This window comes from Branchiostoma lanceolatum, chromosome 18 (assembly GCF_035083965.1).
Source record: "Branchiostoma lanceolatum isolate klBraLanc5 chromosome 18, klBraLanc5.hap2, whole genome shotgun sequence".
NCBI lineage: Eukaryota > Metazoa > Chordata > Leptocardii > Amphioxiformes > Branchiostomatidae > Branchiostoma > Branchiostoma lanceolatum.
In genome coordinates, this window is record NC_089739.1 from 210,530 (window position 1) to 229,480 (window position 18,951).

Here is an 18,951-nt window from a genome sequence, read left to right on the forward strand (position 1 = left end):
TTCATCATAGATTCTCCCAATTCCCCAGCTCTGCTGTAACAGGCTGATATACATTGTGTAGAACCAGTTCATCTGGCAATGGTGCCAATGTTTCTGTGATACAAACAACACACATCATAGGACATGGCATTATACATGTAAAAGTGTATATCTAAGAAAAGACTCAAAGAGTGAAAACTGATTAGATCACTATTGGGACAAAAAGTTTCCATCAGGATGAAAATTCATATTTCGAGTAAAATGATAAATGACCAAATCATGATATATTGTTTCCTTCAGTGCCCATCTGTTGTACAAGCTCTACTTTATAAATGGCTGGGAGCCAACGGTTGAATACCACTGAACATTCATCTACATAACCCACATTCTTATATCAGTCTCACATGTACAAAATGGTTCGTATCCCACGGTTACCATCAGGAATTTAACACACATTTTTTGATAACTTCATAACAAATATTTTTGAAGTAATTTCATTAAAAGGTTGACCGTTAATCACTACAACTGTGAAGAGAAAGGGTCAACATGTCGGAGTTGCGACTCAACCTTTTAAAGGGTGTGGCAAAGTAAGTCAAGATCATTCAGCACTTGACATTTAAAGACATGAACTCTTGTTTCAACAACTTGAGGACAACTATGACTGATCACTTCCATATGTCTGCCCAGAGACATACACGAACTGCAATCTAAATATTCATATTTTTGTGATAGTTTTACTTCCACTTCCGCAGTGACCTCTCCACCACAAATTTATCACATCACAAATATGAAATGAAAATTGTTTTACTTCTGTACTACAGAATTGTGTCCAGCACGAACTTAAATTCAAACATAATGAAAACCTCCTTTACCAATCCACCATGTAGTTATGTCCCTGAAGATATAAATAAATTTACAGTATGAAGAAAGGAGCAACACTTTGATGACACTTACACATGGCCTATCTGCACTTGGCCCAAGCCAGTGCCTGCCCTGATGTCACCCCTACAACTGACTTGTTGTGGCCCGATGACCCTGATTAACCCCTGCACCTGACAGGCCAGCTGGTCACAACAGCTGACAGGTTTGCCACATGTCTCAGGATATTTACTATTTTTCTAGTTCTGTGTCAAAATTGTTTAAATCTTTTACAGCTAAAATGACAAGAACATAAAGAAATATTCAAAAAACAATATTTTGAACCTGAACAGTTTTCCAGACATGCAGACAAATATGATAACTGATTACTGGTATGATAACTTCAGCACAGATGGCAGAAACAGGTGAAGGTTCAGTTGTTATTACATCAGCTATTTTTGTCTTCCTGTATCAAATCATTTTTCCATGCCAGAAATTTGTTTTTACTTTACTTACTAAATAACTCAAGTATGCTCCTTAAAATTCCTACAATTCTCCCAACTGCAATGATGGAGATGTTTTCATGGTCAACAAGTGACAGGAGAGGAGGCATGCGCCTATAACTTAAAAAGTATAAGTATAAATTATAGTAAAATGTTCTAATGATCTAATATTCCAATGTTGGAATGCTCGAAATTAATATCACAATGTTCCACTTCCAGTGTGCTGATGTTCTAAAGTTCCAATGTTCTAATGTTCCATTGTTCTAATGTTCCTGTGTTCTAATGTTCCAATATTCTAATGTTCCTGTGTTCTAATGTTCCAATGTTCTAATGTTCCATTGTTCTAAGCCAACATGATGAAATGTGACATGTGCAGATATTAAATCAAAGTTTATGACATGTTTGGGACAGATGGCAGAACAGGTGACAAGTTAATGTTTGTTGTTAGATTAGCTATTTTTGTAATTTGTCGTTCTGTGTCAAATCAGTTTACCATGCCACAACAGCTTGGGATCATTAGACCTCGGGAAAGGGTGAAGTCATGTTTAAGAAAATATTAAAACACGTCAATGTACGAAAAGTTCAGAATAGTATTCACAGACGGTGAATTTGCACTTACAAAGCGAGGAAAGTGTAAACAAAAATTGTCTGTGAAAAACAAGTTGGAGAATCCTCTGTGCTCAAGGGTAACCGCCTAAATCTGGACTTGTTGGGTTAGACATCTTTGAAGCACATGGCCATGAACTTGGAACTGTACGGGAAGCAGAGAAAGCTTGCTTGGGCGTGGACGACCCTTCACCTGAACATAATTTTACACTTGGGCTGGAACTCCTGAGTATGAGTCAGGGGCCCAGGCAGTAGTTAACCTGGGTGTGAACAGGTTAGGGTGGTGCTGTACAGGAGATGTTAGTGTTACATGTAGTTACTGTTACTGTTACTATGGTGTACATGTACAGTAGGCTGGGAGCCAGCAGGATATAATACCCAGACATTAGACAAGGCTGGGAGCAGTAATTATGGCGGCATATGGCACAATGTGCTGACGATTGGTCATGAACTTGGAGGAACGGAATGGGCAACTTGAAAATAAGCCCAGCATGCCACACTTTATCAAAAGCTTTGGATATATCCAAGAAAACGGCACGGACTACTAGACCTTGATCTACTGCTTTAGTTTGTGTAGCTTATGAACAAGGTGCGTCAATGAATTAACAATAAACTGCCTTGTGGTGTAACATACCAGATTATTGAAGAGTACAAGCAACATATCCCGACAGACTTATTTGATCCACTCACACCAGGAAGGAAAACTAAGTGTGTTGGGTTCTTTAACGTGCTTGAGGTGTGGCTCTCCTCAATTATGGGACATTTAACGTCCTATCTGAGGGATGTGCCCAACTGAAGCTAGGTACTCATTTTCACCTGAGTGAAGTGAGGAAAGTTGTCTCCCAACAACACAGCATCAATGGGGCGTGTCAGGGGATTCGAACCCTGGACCTCTGGCTTCTGGGCTAAACACCAACATGGCAACACAACTCCACAAACAGCAACATCTCCTCAGACAGACTGGTACAGGGAGGTTCGGAGTCTGTTCTTGAACCACAAACTTGTCGGCAGTCGGCCAACTTCTTTAGCTGAGGTCAGTCCGACATCTGGAATGTGTTCAGGTTTGCCTCACGCTGGGAACACATGGTTTCCATCCTTCCACTGAATATCTGATGTACAATCTGCACTGCTAACCTGTACATATACAGCCTACAGGGGCTGGGCCAGTAAGACTTTAGCCTGGGTGCCAGACCACCGCGCTCCTGGCGCTAATCCTTCGGCCGGGGAAACAACTTGCGCCGCCACAGATAGCACACGGCCCACTAATTACCTCTCGCATCAGGGTTCGGCTGCCAAGCGCTCCCGGGTGCCAACTCTATCCCTACTAGTACTAGATCTTCCCCGCCAAAAAGGGGTTATCATCGCATCGCGCGAAAGGGCTGGTATCCAGGCTAGGGAGACTTCAAAATACGTTGTGTACAATCTTGTGTATCGTTGTGTACTAGTTACCTGTATTGGGGCTGTGTAAGGGGATCTTGGGCCCACCTCACAATAAAAATCCTGTCCAGTTTCGCAGTGATATTGGGACTTTTGAAGACCTACATCATACATGTACCCAGAGTTGCATCAATGCATGCATGGAGGATAGTGAGGGGTGGGGGAAGAGATAAACATAAAGATGGACATTTGTGCAGACACGATGATGATGATTGCAACTTGGCGAGACATTAGTCTCTACCAGAGTATTGAACTAGGCTGACTATAGGGAAACTTGCCAGGGAAGTTTGGCCAACGGAGGGTTTCACTTGCAGTGAGCTGACTCTAGTGGCCATTCAGGGAGCGAAATACTTTTTTGAGCCAGGTTGCCCATGTTGCAACCTAGGGCAAATGCTAGGTTGCACATCCAAATTTCAGGTTGCTCCAGCAACATTCACCGATTTCATCAAATTAAGCTCGTATGTAGCATATAATACTACTAATATTTCAAAATATAAATTAGATAGTATTTTGTTCCCATTGACCTAACAACATCTTTTTTAGCCGAGGGCAATGTGTTTTCGTATTTTTCAGCTCAAATTCCACGATCTATGAAGGGTTTTGGATGGTTTAAAACGAAAAAGTGTTGATTTCTTTATTTCAATTGAAGATTTACCGAATTTTATGAGAGTGACACTGTGTTTTGTGCGCTTCCAGGGCTCCGATTGAGATCTTTGGCTCAAAATATAAGGTTACACACTGTGCTACCTGGGTTTGGAATTAACTTGCACCAACCGAAATCTTGTTGCACTGTGCAACGTGCAACCTGGTATTTCGCACCCTGCCATTTATTCCTTTTTTTGCTGATTTCTACGATCAATACCCCCACGGAAGGGCCTGGTGGAGGCTAGTGATAGCCTGGAATCCATCCTATTTAGCTTCCGGCCCCTACCCAAGCTCCGCTGCCTGGCCAAATAGTCTGGCCAGGCAGCGGAGCTTGGGTAGCGGCCGGAAGCTAAATAGGATGGATTCCAGGCTAGGCTAGTGAGACATTGCCATGTTGTATCTAATTTATAGCAAAAAGGTTGTAAAGCGAAATTTGAAGTGTAAAGTGAGATTGGAGACTGGAATTTGTTCCAAACCTCAGATAGAAATCTACCAGATGCTCCTGTGTTCTGGTCCTGCTGGGAACAGATGAGTCTGATCATTGCAAGGCTCACTGAACACCTGTTGGCTGAGCAGTACTGGAGTAGCCTGGGTGCCATCCGATTACTAACAGTAACAGTAACAGGGCTCCTACACTCGCTACTCTGAAAAAAATCAGGGTAGCGAATGCAGGAGCCTGGATAGTAATTAGTATTCAGATAGTTTGTATAATATAGGATAATAGACTTAATAGTGTGACACAAAAGTACTACCTTGATACCTGATACATAGTTATTAGAACAGAAATGGCAACTACCCTTCAGAATATTGAATCATAATTGATTTTAGTGATTTTATGAAAATGTTGTTGAAAACATACTATTATTGAGTATTATCTACCAAATCGCCTTTGTCACATAAAATTCTAGATAGCGAAGCTACTTCACCGATAAGAAGTTGTATTGTTGTTGTATTTGTATATATTGACAAATGAAAATAAGTCATTACACTGGTAGGCAGCTCTGGCTTGTAGTGGCTGGTAAGCAGTGACCCTGGGGTAACTGCGATGTCTGCCCCAACCCTCCAGAAGTCAAACCAAATTTCCTGACCCAAATTCTCCCTGCCCAAACCGGGGTAAGCCCTATAACGGAGGCGTCACATTCTTCTTTATCTAATATGAAAAATTCCTCAGACCAACATGGCGAAGCCACTCCCAAAGACCAAGGAGCAAAGACAAACCCGTTTCTCTTCTCAAACACGTTGGAATATCAGAAGTAGAACGATGCTAAGTCAGACATAAGCTGCAACTTCTAACCACTTTGGTACTGACTTTCCTTGTTTAACGCCGATAATCTAAATAATAAAACTTATCAAAGTTTCCCACTCGCAAAAATCCTACCGCTCATTTCGGCCCCTCCCTTCTCGCACAAGTGATGAGGGACATGACATCTGTCAAACAACCGAACCAGTCAAATATAACCACTTTCCTACACACTTTGATATCTAAACGAATTGTATCTACTGTGCTTTTCAACGTTCGGTACTAAATTCCAGCCTTCTCTACAGTTCAGAGCCCGAAGGTTCACGAAAGACCGAGATGTTTCGTCTGTCCGTCCGCAGAAGCGTCTCCCAGACGGCCATCTTGGAACCTTCCCGGAACAGTCTATTCTCACTTTCGGACAACTTTTATACATCTCCAGTCTTCAGCCTACAACATTGCAACTTTTCACAGCAGAACTTACCCCACACACGAGCATTACTGCCGCTCGTACGTCTATAAAACGGGCGGGACGGACCCTGGAGGTTCCGGGAGGGTCCCGTGAGCAGGGCGGCTTGGGAGGAACACTTCAGTCCGGCCGGGAGCGGGCCGCGCGGAGGGTGGTCCTCCAGCTAACGACCCTCATCATCAAACAACACGCACGTTTCCCCGAACTCACAACAACACACCAAACACACAAGCCCACAGCCCCGTTAGTCTTACCGTAACTCCTGCGACAGCGGCTCGGGAGCGGTGGGGATGCAGGCCCGACGGAGATGGAGAGACGGCCCGCTGGAGCTCGTCTGTCAGCGCGCGGGTCAGTCCGTCTGTCAGCGGGGTAACCCTGGGGACCTCTCCCGCCCGACTTCACCGTTATGCCGCTGGTGTTGCTCGTACCGTCCGGTCCTCTGTAGGACCACAGCGAGCGGGGATGGCGGCAGGGCGCGCAGGGTTCCGCCTGTTTCTCCAAACGCAGAGTTATGGAGAAGTCTGTGAACTTGTTTATGTAACCCGATATCTCCTGGAATGCGCCCCGCCGCCCCGGGAATGGGTTCGGGGTAGGGCGTACCACTGTCGCCACGGGGGTGGGCAGCTACCGTCCCAAACTGGAATATTTTAATATTCAAGCAGATGTGCGGCTGCGGCCGGTTTTGTACGTTTCTAACGTCTTTTTTTCCAAAAGTGCGCGTCCAAACACCCTAATCGAAAAAGTAAGTTGTAGCCTACATAACTTCATGCATCATGCATGTATGAGATTACTAGTATGAGATCGATGGCTATCAAAGTTATGTAAAAGTTAAACGCAATGATGCGCACACATACAAGTTGGATTAAAACATCTTAATTTAGTTTTGAATTTTTGACTCTCGGTACTCAATCGTCAGTTGCGAATGACTTAAAGTTCCAGCGCCTCGCAGCGGCAAGGAGAGGTACCACAGGTGCCTGGTGGAGAATTCATGCTTCGGAGTCAGACGTTGCAAAAACTAAGTTGTCACTCGTAATTCACAGCGTCAAGCAACGCCAAATGGTGGTTTACTTTTTGACTGCACCAGAGTATGCCTTTTGATGACTCTTGTACGTGTTCGGAAACTTTAAACTATATAGAATCCTTCATCATGTGCAGAACCATGCAGTTTAAAATATTACAACAAAACAAGAACACCAAGCAGAGGTTGGGACAGTGTGTTTATTTCTAGAACACGACGTTACATCCTTCATTTTTCAAACAGAAACACTGATATAACAAACCCTGGACCGATGAAGTACATATGATTATAAGATAAGCTCAACGACAACATACACCGTGCTATTTCATTTTGTGAATATTATACTGCAAATAAAACCCTCACTGAAAACCCACAACTACCAAACTTCTGCTCAGGTAGGACCATGTTACCCTTGTGACAGACTCTCTCCTGGTCAATTGTTCACCCTATTCTTACCTAACTCCACTCTCTATAACCCTTTAGGAAGGCCTGGTGGAGGCTACAGTGAAATAGTAAGTTCGGACTGAGGTGGCAGAGCTGGTGATCAAACATGGCGCATTGTGAAGGCTGCAACTAAGGCCCAATGTGGTACTGTTGGGCATAACTTCTTTTCACCAAGATTGTTTACACAGATTATTACAACTTCTCAGTCTCGATAACTCTTTAGAAACAAAACAGCTTGTTAACAGACAACCCCGCTGGTTATAGAATGGAAAATCAAACTACACTCCAACAATTTCTGCTTTTGCGTTGGAGTATAGTTCAATTTTTCATTATGTAATTTTCAAACTAAAATGAACTTTCACGCTAACACGACAAGTTGACAAAACTGCCACTGGTCTGAATGGCACCGCTCCCTCTATGAATACACCGACTAAAATTGCATTTTCCTCAATTTAACTTCTGATTAAACTATGTCCAAAATACCATGAAGTCACGTCAACAACAATTAAAAACGATAGAGAATAAGAAGAAACTATTTTGATGGTAAAACGTCTTCGAAACGTCTTCAAGTTTCCTCACAGCTCCTCCTTCTTGTCTCCACCCACATCAAGGTCGCCCAAGTCGCTAAGATCCGGCTCCTCGGGTGGCTGGGAAGGAAGAGAAGAAGAATGAGACAAACTAGAAGGTACAGGCAAGTGGGTCTTGACACAAACTAGAAGGAACAGGCAAGTCCATCTTGACACAAACTAGAAGGTACAAGTCCATCTTGACACAAACTAGAAGGTCCATCTTGACATAGCCCGCTGTGTTTACACAAGCTCTCGGGTGGAGGTTAATGACCCCTAGGTGGTGGATACAGTCGAGCCGGCCGCTAGGAGCGCGCCGATTTTGTCAGCGGCTTATCTTCACAAACTCAAGGAACAAACGAAAAACCTGAATTCGTGTCACTGCAAATATCCATATATGCGTTTCCAATTCACCGCAAAAAATTATTTTCCTAAACTAAATTCCAAAGTCGCGAAAGTAAACAAATTTGCAATACAAAAACTATACAGCTACGTAAGAACCACTAGAAACACTCTCTGTATCTGTACTAGTGTTCCTCAGTTAACCCACATGACGTCCGACTCACCTGACCGTCCTTGCCGTCCCACGGCGCCACGGTTTGGGCATCCGGTAAGCCGGCTTGGAGGTCCTCGGTGCGGCCGCGACCAACCGACACCGCCCTATATCAACAACATTACAGGGGTTAGCCAATATCTTAACCTTTAACCCCTGACCCTTAACCCGCTCGGTGCGGCCGCGACCAACCGACAACGCCCCATAGGAACAACATTACAGAGGTCAGTCACTATACTTACCCTTAACCCCTGACCCTTAACCCACACGGTGGACCGCGATCAACCAACGTTGACCTTTAGAAACAACATGAGTCAGTCGCTATCCTGACCTCTAACCATTAATATGCACACGACGGAACATCTACCAACCAACAGCACCTTATTGAAATTATGAACACACAGCACAGGAAGTGATATTACATTGTCGAGAAGAGAAAACTTAATTATTTTTGGTGAGCGTGACAATTCTCAGATCAGATTGAACAACATTAATAGCCACACAGATACAGTTTATCAATACTTAATAAGTTGCAATCTCATAACAGGAATAATGTTAAAGATAGTAATGACAAAATGATAACCGTTACACAGACTCTATATTATAAGGTTGGAAACATCATCATCCCACAAGGACATGAGCAATGTCTAAAAGATTTGTAGGAGAAGAATGAAGACGCTACCTGAGAAGTTCGTCGATTCCTTCACGATCGAAGGAGCCCCTTAACAAGACGTACTTCTTCTTCCTCAGGTTCACCGCTGCCATAGCCTGGGGGGGGGGGGGGCACAATATTCATTCATCTATTGTTCGGTGCTTGTGATTGGTTGGAAAAATCTTACATGCATCTTACATCTTCCTCAAGTAGACCTCATGCCCTGTCAGATGAGAGCATCGCCTTCTCCATTGCCCTCGGTCTTGGACTACCCTTCCTCCCAAAGTCTGTCTAGGTTGCCCAATCTGTAATACTTTAATGTTTCTTGTAATTTAATTTGTCCTTCCGCCTTTCCATGGGCCTGCTAGAGGACACTTGCCCTTTGGTTTGTATTAACCTTCTCCCTGCTGCCTAACCCTGTCTGTAAGCAAGAAGGCTTGAAAAACCTTATTGCAAGAGGAAACCGGGTGCGAACGGCTACTTCTGATTGAATTCTGAGTGCTAAAGATAAGAAGGCGCTTTCCTTTTTAATATGTTAACCTCTGTAACCAAGCAGGCTTGATAAAACTTCCTTGCTGTACCCGGTGCTAAACGGCTACTTCTGAGGGCCAGGTTAAGAGTATACCACAGAGAAAGAGAGAAGGGGACATGACGTTGAACTTACCGGGTAGGTTAAGAGTATACCCATAGAGAAAGAGACAAAGGGACATGACGGTGAACTTACCGGGTATCCAAAGCCGCCGACACCGAGAGCCTGCTCTAGCTTAGGCTGAGCTCCAGCCTCCGCCCAAACCCAGTTGTGGGGAGGGGGGGGGGGGGGTTGGGGGTTCAGAGTTAGAGAGTTATTAGCCGCAGTCGGTCACACATTATAGAATCATTATAGTAAGCCCTTATCTTACTGGACTCGCGGCACATTGGCGGCGTCGCTGTGTCCTACATCAGATTTGTGCTACCATTGACTTTATGACGGTTATATCATGCAAACCGCACAAATATGACTAAAACAAAACACACAGTGTTAAAAGATTCGTTTTTCATCGACTAGATCCATTGAGCACCCGGTCGAAGCGAGGTCGCCAACGTGCCACGGGTCCAGTGAGGGGGGTTTAGTCCTACTTCGAAGAAACCAACCTATAGCCACACACACACACACACACACACACACATCAAGCCAGATTCACAGTAACCCCCTTGTTTACCCACAATTAGCCCCGCCTCTAGCTAGGTGTACCCCCTTAATCCCCCCGCCTCTAGCTGTACCCCCTTGAATACCCCCCCGACTCTAGCTGTAACCCCCTTAATCCCCCCCCCCCCCGACTCACCCCCACAGCTTTTTCCTGTACTTCTCCCCGACTTCCTTCAGCGTTCCCAGGTACTGGTTTCTACCCGCGGCTCCTGAAACACACAAACGAAACGTCAGTCCCAAATAGAAGAAGAAAAAAATTGACCAAAATAAACAACACACTGACATAACCTTTTGCGCATGAATTATCTTAATGAGAACATATATTATGTTAAAGAGGCGCCCACTTGTGTTCAGCATGTGTGCAGGAATGACACACAACGCGCTGTATGTGCATGACTTATGTCAATGAGTGCAAATGTTATGTCAATGAGTGCATTTATTATGTTAATGAGGCCCACCTGTGTCCAGGATGTTTGGCAGGAAGGAGACGACGCACAGCTACATGTGCATGAATTATGTTAATGAGTGCATATATTATGTTAATGAGGCCCACCTGTGTCCAGGATGTTTGGCAGGAAGGAGACGACGCACAGCTACATGTGCATGAATTATGTTAATGAGTGCATATATTATGTTAATGAGGCCCACCTGTGTCCAGGATGTTTGGCAGGAAGGAGACCACGCACAGCGGCTTCTCGTTACAGTTCTCCTTCATGACCTCTGCACTCACGACCTAAGGAACACACACATCATGATTAATAACTGAAGAACTAAACAGCGATAACAAAACGGAAGGAAGGAAGGAAGGAAGGAATGAAGGAAGGAAGAAAATAGCTACTGCCTCGCATCATCACTACAACCACAGTAGAGCCTCATAACCTTGACAAAAGATACCGGCTTAGCTTCAATATCAAAACGATTATTCAAGGTGAATATAAACAGCATCAATCTCGGACAAACAGAACCTCCTACAGCGGTACAGAACCAAACACTCGGAACCCCCTACACCAGAACAGAACCTAACAGAACCGCCCATACCTCCACCAGCTCCGGAGGGTTGATGGTCTCGGCGTGTAAGTCGAGCGCGGCCTGCACGATATCGGAGGCCGTCCTGCCGCCCTGGTAGTCCGCCGCGTCTCCGTCCTTAGGCCCAGCGGAGAACAACTTGATGGTGGGGTAGCCTTGGACCTGGGGGGGGGGGGGGATGAGTAAGTTGGCAAATTATATGAATGAACGAATGACATCCTCGTCCACCAGGACCCAGCCGCTCCACGTTACATCGCTCGCGTTACGCGTTACGCGAGCGATGTAACGTGGAGCGGAAGGGTCCTGGTGAACGAGGATGACGAATGAATGAACGGAGAAATGCAACAACATCAACAATGTACTATTTTTTTCTTGTTCGTTCGTTATTGATCTAATACGCCAGGCTGTGAAAGAGAAAGCTCACCTGGTACCTGGCGGCCAAGACCGTGTGCACCTGTAAGCTACACTGGAACCGGTAAAACCGGTATGTTTACGGTAAAATTGAAAGTGAAATTGATCCGACAGTGACAGGTGTGTCTCACCTGGTACCCGGCGACCGTGACGGTGTGCACCGTGGCGTCCACAGCGCCCAGGTAAGGTTAGTGAAAGTTGCCTCACCTGGTACCTGGCGGCCGTGACGGTGTGCACCTGTACAGGTAAGGCTAGTGAAAGTGAAAGTTGTCTCACCTGGTACCTGCTGGCCGTTACCGTGTGCACCGTGGCGTCCACAGCTGTCAGGTGAAGTTAGTGAAAGTGAAAGTTGTCTCACCTGGTACCTGGCGGCCGTGACGGTGTGCACCTGTACAGGTAAGGCTAGTGAAAGTGAAAGTTGTCTCACCTGGTACCTGCTGGCCGTTACCGTGTGCACCGTGGCGTCCACAGCTGTCAGGTAAGGTTAGTGAAAGTGAAAGTTGTCTCACCTGGTACCTGGCGGCCGTGACTGTGTGTACCGTGGCGTCCACAGCTGCCAGGTAAGGTTAGTGAAAGTGAAAGTTGCCTCACCTGGTACCTGCTGGCCGTGACCGTGTGCACCGTGGCGTCCACAGCTGTCAGGTAAGGTTAGTGAAAGTGAAAGTTGCCTCACCTGGTACCTGCTGGCCGTGACCGTGTGCACCTGTACAGGTAAGGTTAGTGAAAGTGAAAGTTGTCTCACCTGGTACCTGCTGGCCATGACGGTGTGCACCTGTACAGGTAAGGTTAGTGAAAGTGAAAGTTGTCTCACCTGGTACCTGCTGGCCGTGACCGTGTGCACCGTGGCGTCCACAGCGCCCAGGTAAGGTTAGTGAAAGTGAAAGTTGCCTCACCTGGTACCTGCTGGCCGTGACCGTGTGCACCTGTACAGGTAAGGTTAGTGAAAGTGAAAGTTGTCTCACCTGGTACCTGCTGGCCGTTACCGTGTGCACCGTGGCGTCCACAGCGCCCAGGTAAGGTTAGTGAAAGTGAAAGTTGCCTCACCTGGTACCTGCTGGCCATGACGGTGTGCACCTGTACAGGTAAGGCTAGTGAAAGTGAAAGTTGTCTCACCTGGTACCTGGCGGCGGTGACGGTGTGCACCTGTACAGGTAAGGCTAGTGAAAGTGAAAGTTGTCTCACCTGGCACCTGGCGGCCGTGACCGTGTGCACCTGTACAGGTAAGGCTAGTGAAAGTGAAAGTTTTCTCACCTGGTACCTGGCGGCCGTGACCGTGTGCACCTGTACAGGTAAGATTAGTGAAAGTGAAAGTTGTCTCACCTGGTACCTGGCGGCGGTGACCGTGTGTACCGTGGCGTCCAGAGCTGCCAGGTGCACCTTCCCCTTCAGCTCCGATGCCGCCTTGGCCCACTCCGGGGCGAGCCGCTGGCAGTGGCCGCACCACGACGCGAAGAACTCCACCAACCAGATATCTTTGCTGCCCAGAACCTTCTCCTCGAAATTCGCGTCCGTCAGCTCGATGACGTCATCCTGGAAATCCGCCAAGAATTAGCATAAATTCGTGTAACCTAAAAATCAAAAGCCCCCCCCCCCCCCTCGGTCATTTCTATGTGACATGCGTCAGAGGTTGGCAAAGGTAGGTGTCTCCAAACAAACAACTGTATTACATCAATTTCAACGACTGACTTGGGTATTAAGATTTTTGACAGAGGTGCACGCGAAGTACGTTCGAAATGGTCTATGGAAGCCTGTGCTATCAACTTTAATACAACATTGTATGGAATAAAGATCTTCAGATACAATCGAATCAAGGCAGCCTTATTTGCTGCTAAACATCGTTCAATCACTTAGTTGTCCTTGGAGTCTTGTAACTTAATAACTCACCGAACTGCCTGACCCCTGACCTCCGCTGCCCCTTGACCCGCTTGACCTTCCACCCCTGCCGCCAAGCCTGTCCTTCACCACGTTCTGAACCTCCTGCAGGGCGGAGTCCACAATGCCCTGGGCCGTCCGCGCACCTGTCAATAATCAATATCAATCAGTCAATAATCAATATCAATCAGTCAATAATCAATCAATAATTCTGAACCTCCTGTAGGGCGGAGTCCATCACCCCATTGGCCGTCCGCGCACCTGGATCAATAAATAGATAAATTATCAATTAATCAATCAATTATCCATGTCAAAAATATCATGATGCATTAATCCATCCATCCATCCATCCATCCATCCATCCATATATCCATCAATCAATCAATCAATCAATCATTTAATCAGTTCCCTGTCTTAGGGTAAAAATACTGATCACAAACTGCAGCTAGACACTGTCAGTACCCTTTGCAGTAGTTTGACAATCAACTGAAACAAGACTTCGCGCACATATTTGTTTATTTATTTGTTTGCCAGAAACACGTACACGGACAGACCGAAGTTGCTCATTGCCATTAAACCTCGCCGCAGATGAAAGTCTAATGACGTACCGTTATAGTCCTTTGGGCTGTTCTTGTTTGCTCCGAAGACCTTGATGGTGGGGAAGCCGCGCACGTTGTAGGGACCTCCCACAGAGCCGTGCACGTCCATATCCACTGCTCCCACTTTAACGACTCCCTGTAGGATGGACATGCTTCTTTTCATATATGTTTATTTGTTTGTTTGCAAAGTGCCTTTTTTATCCAAAATAACAGAAAGACAAGGACAAAGTGACGCTGCACTAAAGTTGCACAACTTATTTCGCCAGCGCCAGCTTTCGCCCTACTTTATGTTGTATGTTGTAGAAATTGTATATTGTTGTACCATAAATATGTAATGATATATGTTGATAGAGTTATTAGGACTCAAATGACTGTGTATCTCTGTTATATTGTATCTGACCCTTATCTCTTCCCTCATGACCTCAATGAAAAGCGGCCTGCGTGCCGATTTGAGCTTATCGTGAATAAACAAAGGTTCAAACAAACAAACACTTAAGAAAAACAAATATATATATAAACAAGTATGTAATAAACGTAAACAAGCAGAAAGACAATAAAACAGGAGCTTAAGTGTGCCAGTATACCCCACCCCAAGTAAGGAATTATCAACCTAGACCAGTGCCTTTCCCAACGGCACAACACTGAGACCTATCGATATCAGGGATTTGAATTGAGAACCTCCGTTAAGCTCTGATATCCGTTAAAGATTAGTCCCAGTCAGACCAAGGTGGTATAGTAAAATCCTTGGTCTGACATTGACAAAGGCACAAGGATATTTTGACATGATAGATACCATGGCAGAGACCTGCAAACATTGAATATGTAATATTTTTCTGCGATTTGAAACACATGAGATAACTGTTGGTGCCTTTGTGAGGTTCTGAAGTATGACTCGTGTTTGCTATTCTCACCTTCAGTGCCGTGGCCGCCCTCTTCCATTCCGGAGCCAGGCTCTTACAATGGCCGCACCTGCAAGATGAGCACAGTTTATGCAACATTTCCAAACCGGGGCCCGGCCGGGCTGTTTGCGGGAACGAAAAGTGTTCCTCAATGAATAGGCTCACGTTTGTCTGGCTCTAGATCTCTGTCTATCTGGCTATCATGTCTATCGGACTCTATCTGTTGACTCTCTGGCTGCCCGACTCTGTCTTTTAGACTCTCTTTCTGTCTGCATGGCTCTTTGTCTGTCTGGCTCTCCGTCTGTTTGACGTTTTGGGTGTTTTGTTGTCTTTTATATCATATTTTTCGTTCCCGCAAACTACCCGCCCCGGTCCCATGTTTGGAAATATGGCCAATGCAATTATACAGGTCCCAATGCTGGAAGATTATGATATCCTGCGCATGCGCTATAGGCAGCTAAATCCTCATAAAGTCAGCGAAGCCCAGTTGACCTGAATGCGGTGCCAAACTGCAAAAACTTTGACCACCTGTCCCTACACCTGTACCTACACCTGTACCTAACACCTGTACCTACACCTGTACCAATACCTGTGGAGTTAATTAAAAGTAAAAGTGAAAACCCACCACCAGACTCCGGATGCATACAACATGTTAACAGGCCAGGCGACAACAGCATACACCTGTACCTACACCTACATGTGCATACACCTTTACCTGTGCGTCCACCTGTAGTGAAAGTGAAACCCCACCACGGTGCGTAGAACTCCACCAGCCAGACCTCGTCACTGTTGATAACCAGGTTGTTGAAGTTGCCGGCGGTCAGCTCGATGACGTCATCGCTTTTGTCGTACACCATGGCGTGTTCAGAAGTGGGCAGAAACTACAAACCAAACTGCTCAGCAACGAATAAGCAAACACATTAATAAACAACGTATCTCTGTAAAATAAAATGTGCAATTCATGAAAGGATGCAACCTACGTACGGGCTCTGATGACGCTTATTGTTGAAGGTCACGGTGTAAGAATTCAAGAGTTCGGGTTGAGTTTGCACTAAGCTTAGGGTTGAGATCAGAGATAAGCGTCGAACTGTCCTGGACCTGATGCCGAACCGTCCTGATCCGCTAGGGGCCGAACTGCCCTGGACCTGATGCCGAACCGTCCTGATCCGCTAGGGGCCGAACTGCCCGACATTACATGCCGATCACCTGCATACCAGGCCTTTCTTTTTTTTGGAATGTAGGACTACAGGTTTGGATGAATGAAAGAATTCAGTTAGGCGGTTGGGTTCTATCTTTAGTTAGTACGTAAAATACCACCCCAAGAATGTTCCCGTGCATCGGAGAGAAAAAACTTTTGGGCCATTCTTCTGAACGTACCGCCAAAGTCAGGTCGCTGTAGGCTGTGAAAATGAGTTTGTAACACGCAATGCGAATCGGTAGTTTTTGTACATAACAGATCTAGAAGGTGCACGTACCTTTACTTGGCAACAAGTCAACTACGAGGGCCCGGGTGATCAATAAGTCCTCGGCCTCACCCAGAAATAAGGGGCACAACTTAAGTTTTGGGGCATAATCATGTAGCATGATATCTTTAAGCAATATCCACCAAACTGTGCGGGCCGACTTGCCCTGCTGAAATTCAGATACCCACTTCTTTTTAGCTGAAATAAGAAGGGAATCTTTATCAAACATTTTGACAATGTCTTCGACGATTCTATGCCGATTCATGGCATGAAGAACTCGACCCACAAAGCTCTGACCACAGTGCACCCTTGTTTTTCTCGTTACTTACCTAATAGTTTCTTAATGGACATCGACTAAAAAGTATTGGCCACAATAATTTGAAATTTGGTGGATATTGCTAAAAGATGTCAAGCTACATAATCTTACCCAAAAATTTGAGTTGTGGACCTTATTTCTGGGTAAGGCCGAGGACCTATTGATCACCCCTCGTATTTAAAGTTCCCTTTGTTACAAAGCTATCAATGCCGGGGGGCTAGGAGGGGTGGTGCTTAATTGTGTTTCTTCAGTTTTACCTGTCGAGTGCGGTAATTGGTGTATTTAAATAAAATAAAGTGCCCTTTTCAGGGGAACAGCATGTAGTTGTCTGTCAGATCATTAAGATTGTAAGACAAGAACAAGACTATTTTATCAATCTTGATGATTAATATAAGATGCATTGCAGTGTTTGGACTTGACGTCCACGACTGTGGATTTAATAATAAGTCACCCCTTTCCCGTGGACGTTACTTGATTCGGTAGATTATTAAACGCATTGTTTCGGAGTTCACAATAATCCAAGTCAGGGTTTGTGCCTCAACATGTTCTCCTTCAGTCAAAACTGGCCATGGTGAAATCCTATCAATGAATTGATACCAACCCTACAGCTTCAGCTATGGCTAACAGTCCTGTAAGAGAATGACAGCTCTACCATACATAGGGCACACCTGTAAGCTGGTTCAGGCTTGTTGCAAAGTTTTTTCTTTTTCTCCGAATCCGCTTTGATTTGTGCAAACAGCATGTATAACATATAGGAGATTCTTTATACACAACCAGGTATTAATCTCACCTGCTAACTGAAGAAGGTGTCTGATAGACATCGAAACGTTAGCAGGTGAGATTACCTGGTTGTGTATAAAGAATCTCCTATATTCTACCAACCTAATGAAATTATTTTCGGAAGTACGTATAACAGTTCTATTCTTCCAGGCAAACTAGTCCACCAAATGACTATGATGATGAATATCCAAGTCTCCCAAGGACTTAATAAGAACAAAATGAAGTTGAGTTTTAAAGACTTACCTGTGGGCAAGTTCTGAAGACGTGCTTCCTTTACCGTCAGGGATCGATCGAATGACTCCGGCCACTGACAGCAAGGAATGAAAAATTACCCATGATTCTTTAAGATGTGGAAGTACTGCTTTGGTCATTGTGATGCAAATGTTATAGGCTCTACCATCCTCCGCGGGTCGCTGGGAAAAAAGTACAAATTGGCCAAAATAGAGTCAACTGTATGAAGGGAGTCGGCTACGGAGAGGGGGTCCAGTATTGCAACCCTGCGGCTGCGACTGTTACCCTCCATGGCCAAAGTCCCCCGGCAAATGTTCTCTCTATAGCCGACGCGGTTAGTCTGGTAGAGACTACAAATGTCCCATTTTTCTCTTATTGTAGTTCCGATATTTGTCCTGAAGAGAATCACTTAGATCTCCCTTAAAGATCCTGTCACCACGGAAATAGGCGAGCCTGGAGACAGATACTGTACATGCATATAAGTTCGCGTGTTATTTTATTTCGCGCTAAGGCAAACATGGAGTGCTCGCGGTGGTTTTAAGTTCGCCGCAGCGCTAAAGTAACATACTGCTACAGCATTGGACAAAAATGTTTGCGGTGGTTTTAAGTTCGCGGTGTAAGGGTCGCCGTGAAAACCGCGAACATAAAACCAGCGCGAACGTTTCTTCATTTACAGTACCTTGTCCCCCCAACGACCCGGAGGTCAAGGGACTAGGTAGGTAGGTATGTAATCACGGAAACCTAGAAACCAGACATAACAGACTTCCTAGACATACTGTAATAACTATCTGTGAGTGCATTCCTTGGGGGAATCATCTATGGAAACACATACAAAACGCACTAAACCTAGCCTTTGTTTGCACAAGCTCTCGCCAGCTAGTGTTGCGGTATATCCGTCAGGCCAGCCGCGAGGAGCGAGATTTAGTCAGGCTAGCACTAACGCTAAAATCTTCCCATCCAAATGGCTGTTTTTGGTCAAATTCTAATTTTCCGTATAACAGGGAGTACCAACTTCAGCCTCGTTTTGGTGCAAACTCTGGCACGGCTATCTAAAATGGCCTCCGAAATTCCAAAGAGATCCAAAAGCGCCTTGTAGCAATCGTTTGCAGTGCTGCAGCATGGTGGTATGGTTCACAGAAACATACCCTCTACCTTACAGGTGACTATACCGGGTTAGTATACCTCTACACTACAGAATACA

The 18,951-nt window shown here is 45.3% G+C and overlaps 2 protein-coding genes across 2 annotated transcripts in view; both read right to left on the reverse strand.

Moving 5' to 3' along the window:
* The window catches only part of LOC136424526 (uncharacterized), a 37,834-nt gene extending 31,512 nt beyond the window's left edge, over positions 1-6,322 (reverse strand). Inside the window, exon 1 of the mRNA XM_066413141.1 lies at positions 5,989-6,322. The gene's annotated coding sequence lies outside the window, so the exon portion shown is untranslated. The remainder of the gene's footprint in view (positions 1-5,988) is intronic.
* A 612-nt stretch (positions 6,323-6,934) lies between these two features.
* On the reverse strand, positions 6,935-17,852 carry LOC136423920 (protein disulfide-isomerase A6-like). Its single transcript, XM_066412315.1, has 13 exons — positions 17,763-17,852; positions 15,711-15,853; positions 14,973-15,030; positions 14,071-14,197; positions 13,475-13,608; positions 12,911-13,120; positions 11,192-11,341; positions 10,802-10,886; positions 10,290-10,362; positions 9,692-9,764; positions 8,998-9,083; positions 8,329-8,422; positions 6,935-7,843 (listed from the first exon to the last, which is right to left on the reverse strand). The coding sequence occupies exons 2-13, from the start codon at positions 15,815-15,817 to the stop codon at positions 7,772-7,774; spliced, it is 1,269 nt and encodes a 422-aa protein (XP_066268412.1). The 5' UTR covers positions 15,818-15,853; positions 17,763-17,852; the 3' UTR covers positions 6,935-7,771.
* Between the last annotated feature and the right edge of the window lie 1,099 nt (positions 17,853-18,951).

What these genes read in the sequence shown, in the direction of transcription:
- LOC136423920 (XM_066412315.1), bottom strand. Translation starts at nt 15,817, where the DNA reads ATGGTGTACGACAAAAGCGATGACGTCATCGAGCTGACCGCCGGCAAC. An exon ending in CAGCCCAAAGGACTATAACG is followed by an intron (nt 13,609 to 14,070) that starts GTACGTCATTAG and finishes GATTATTGACAG; the next exon opens with GTGCGCGGACGGCCCAGGGC. An exon ending in TACAGGAAAAAGCTGTGGGG is followed by an intron (nt 9,765 to 10,289) that starts GTGAGTCGGGGG and finishes CCCTCCCCACAA; the next exon opens with CTGGGTTTGGGCGGAGGCTG.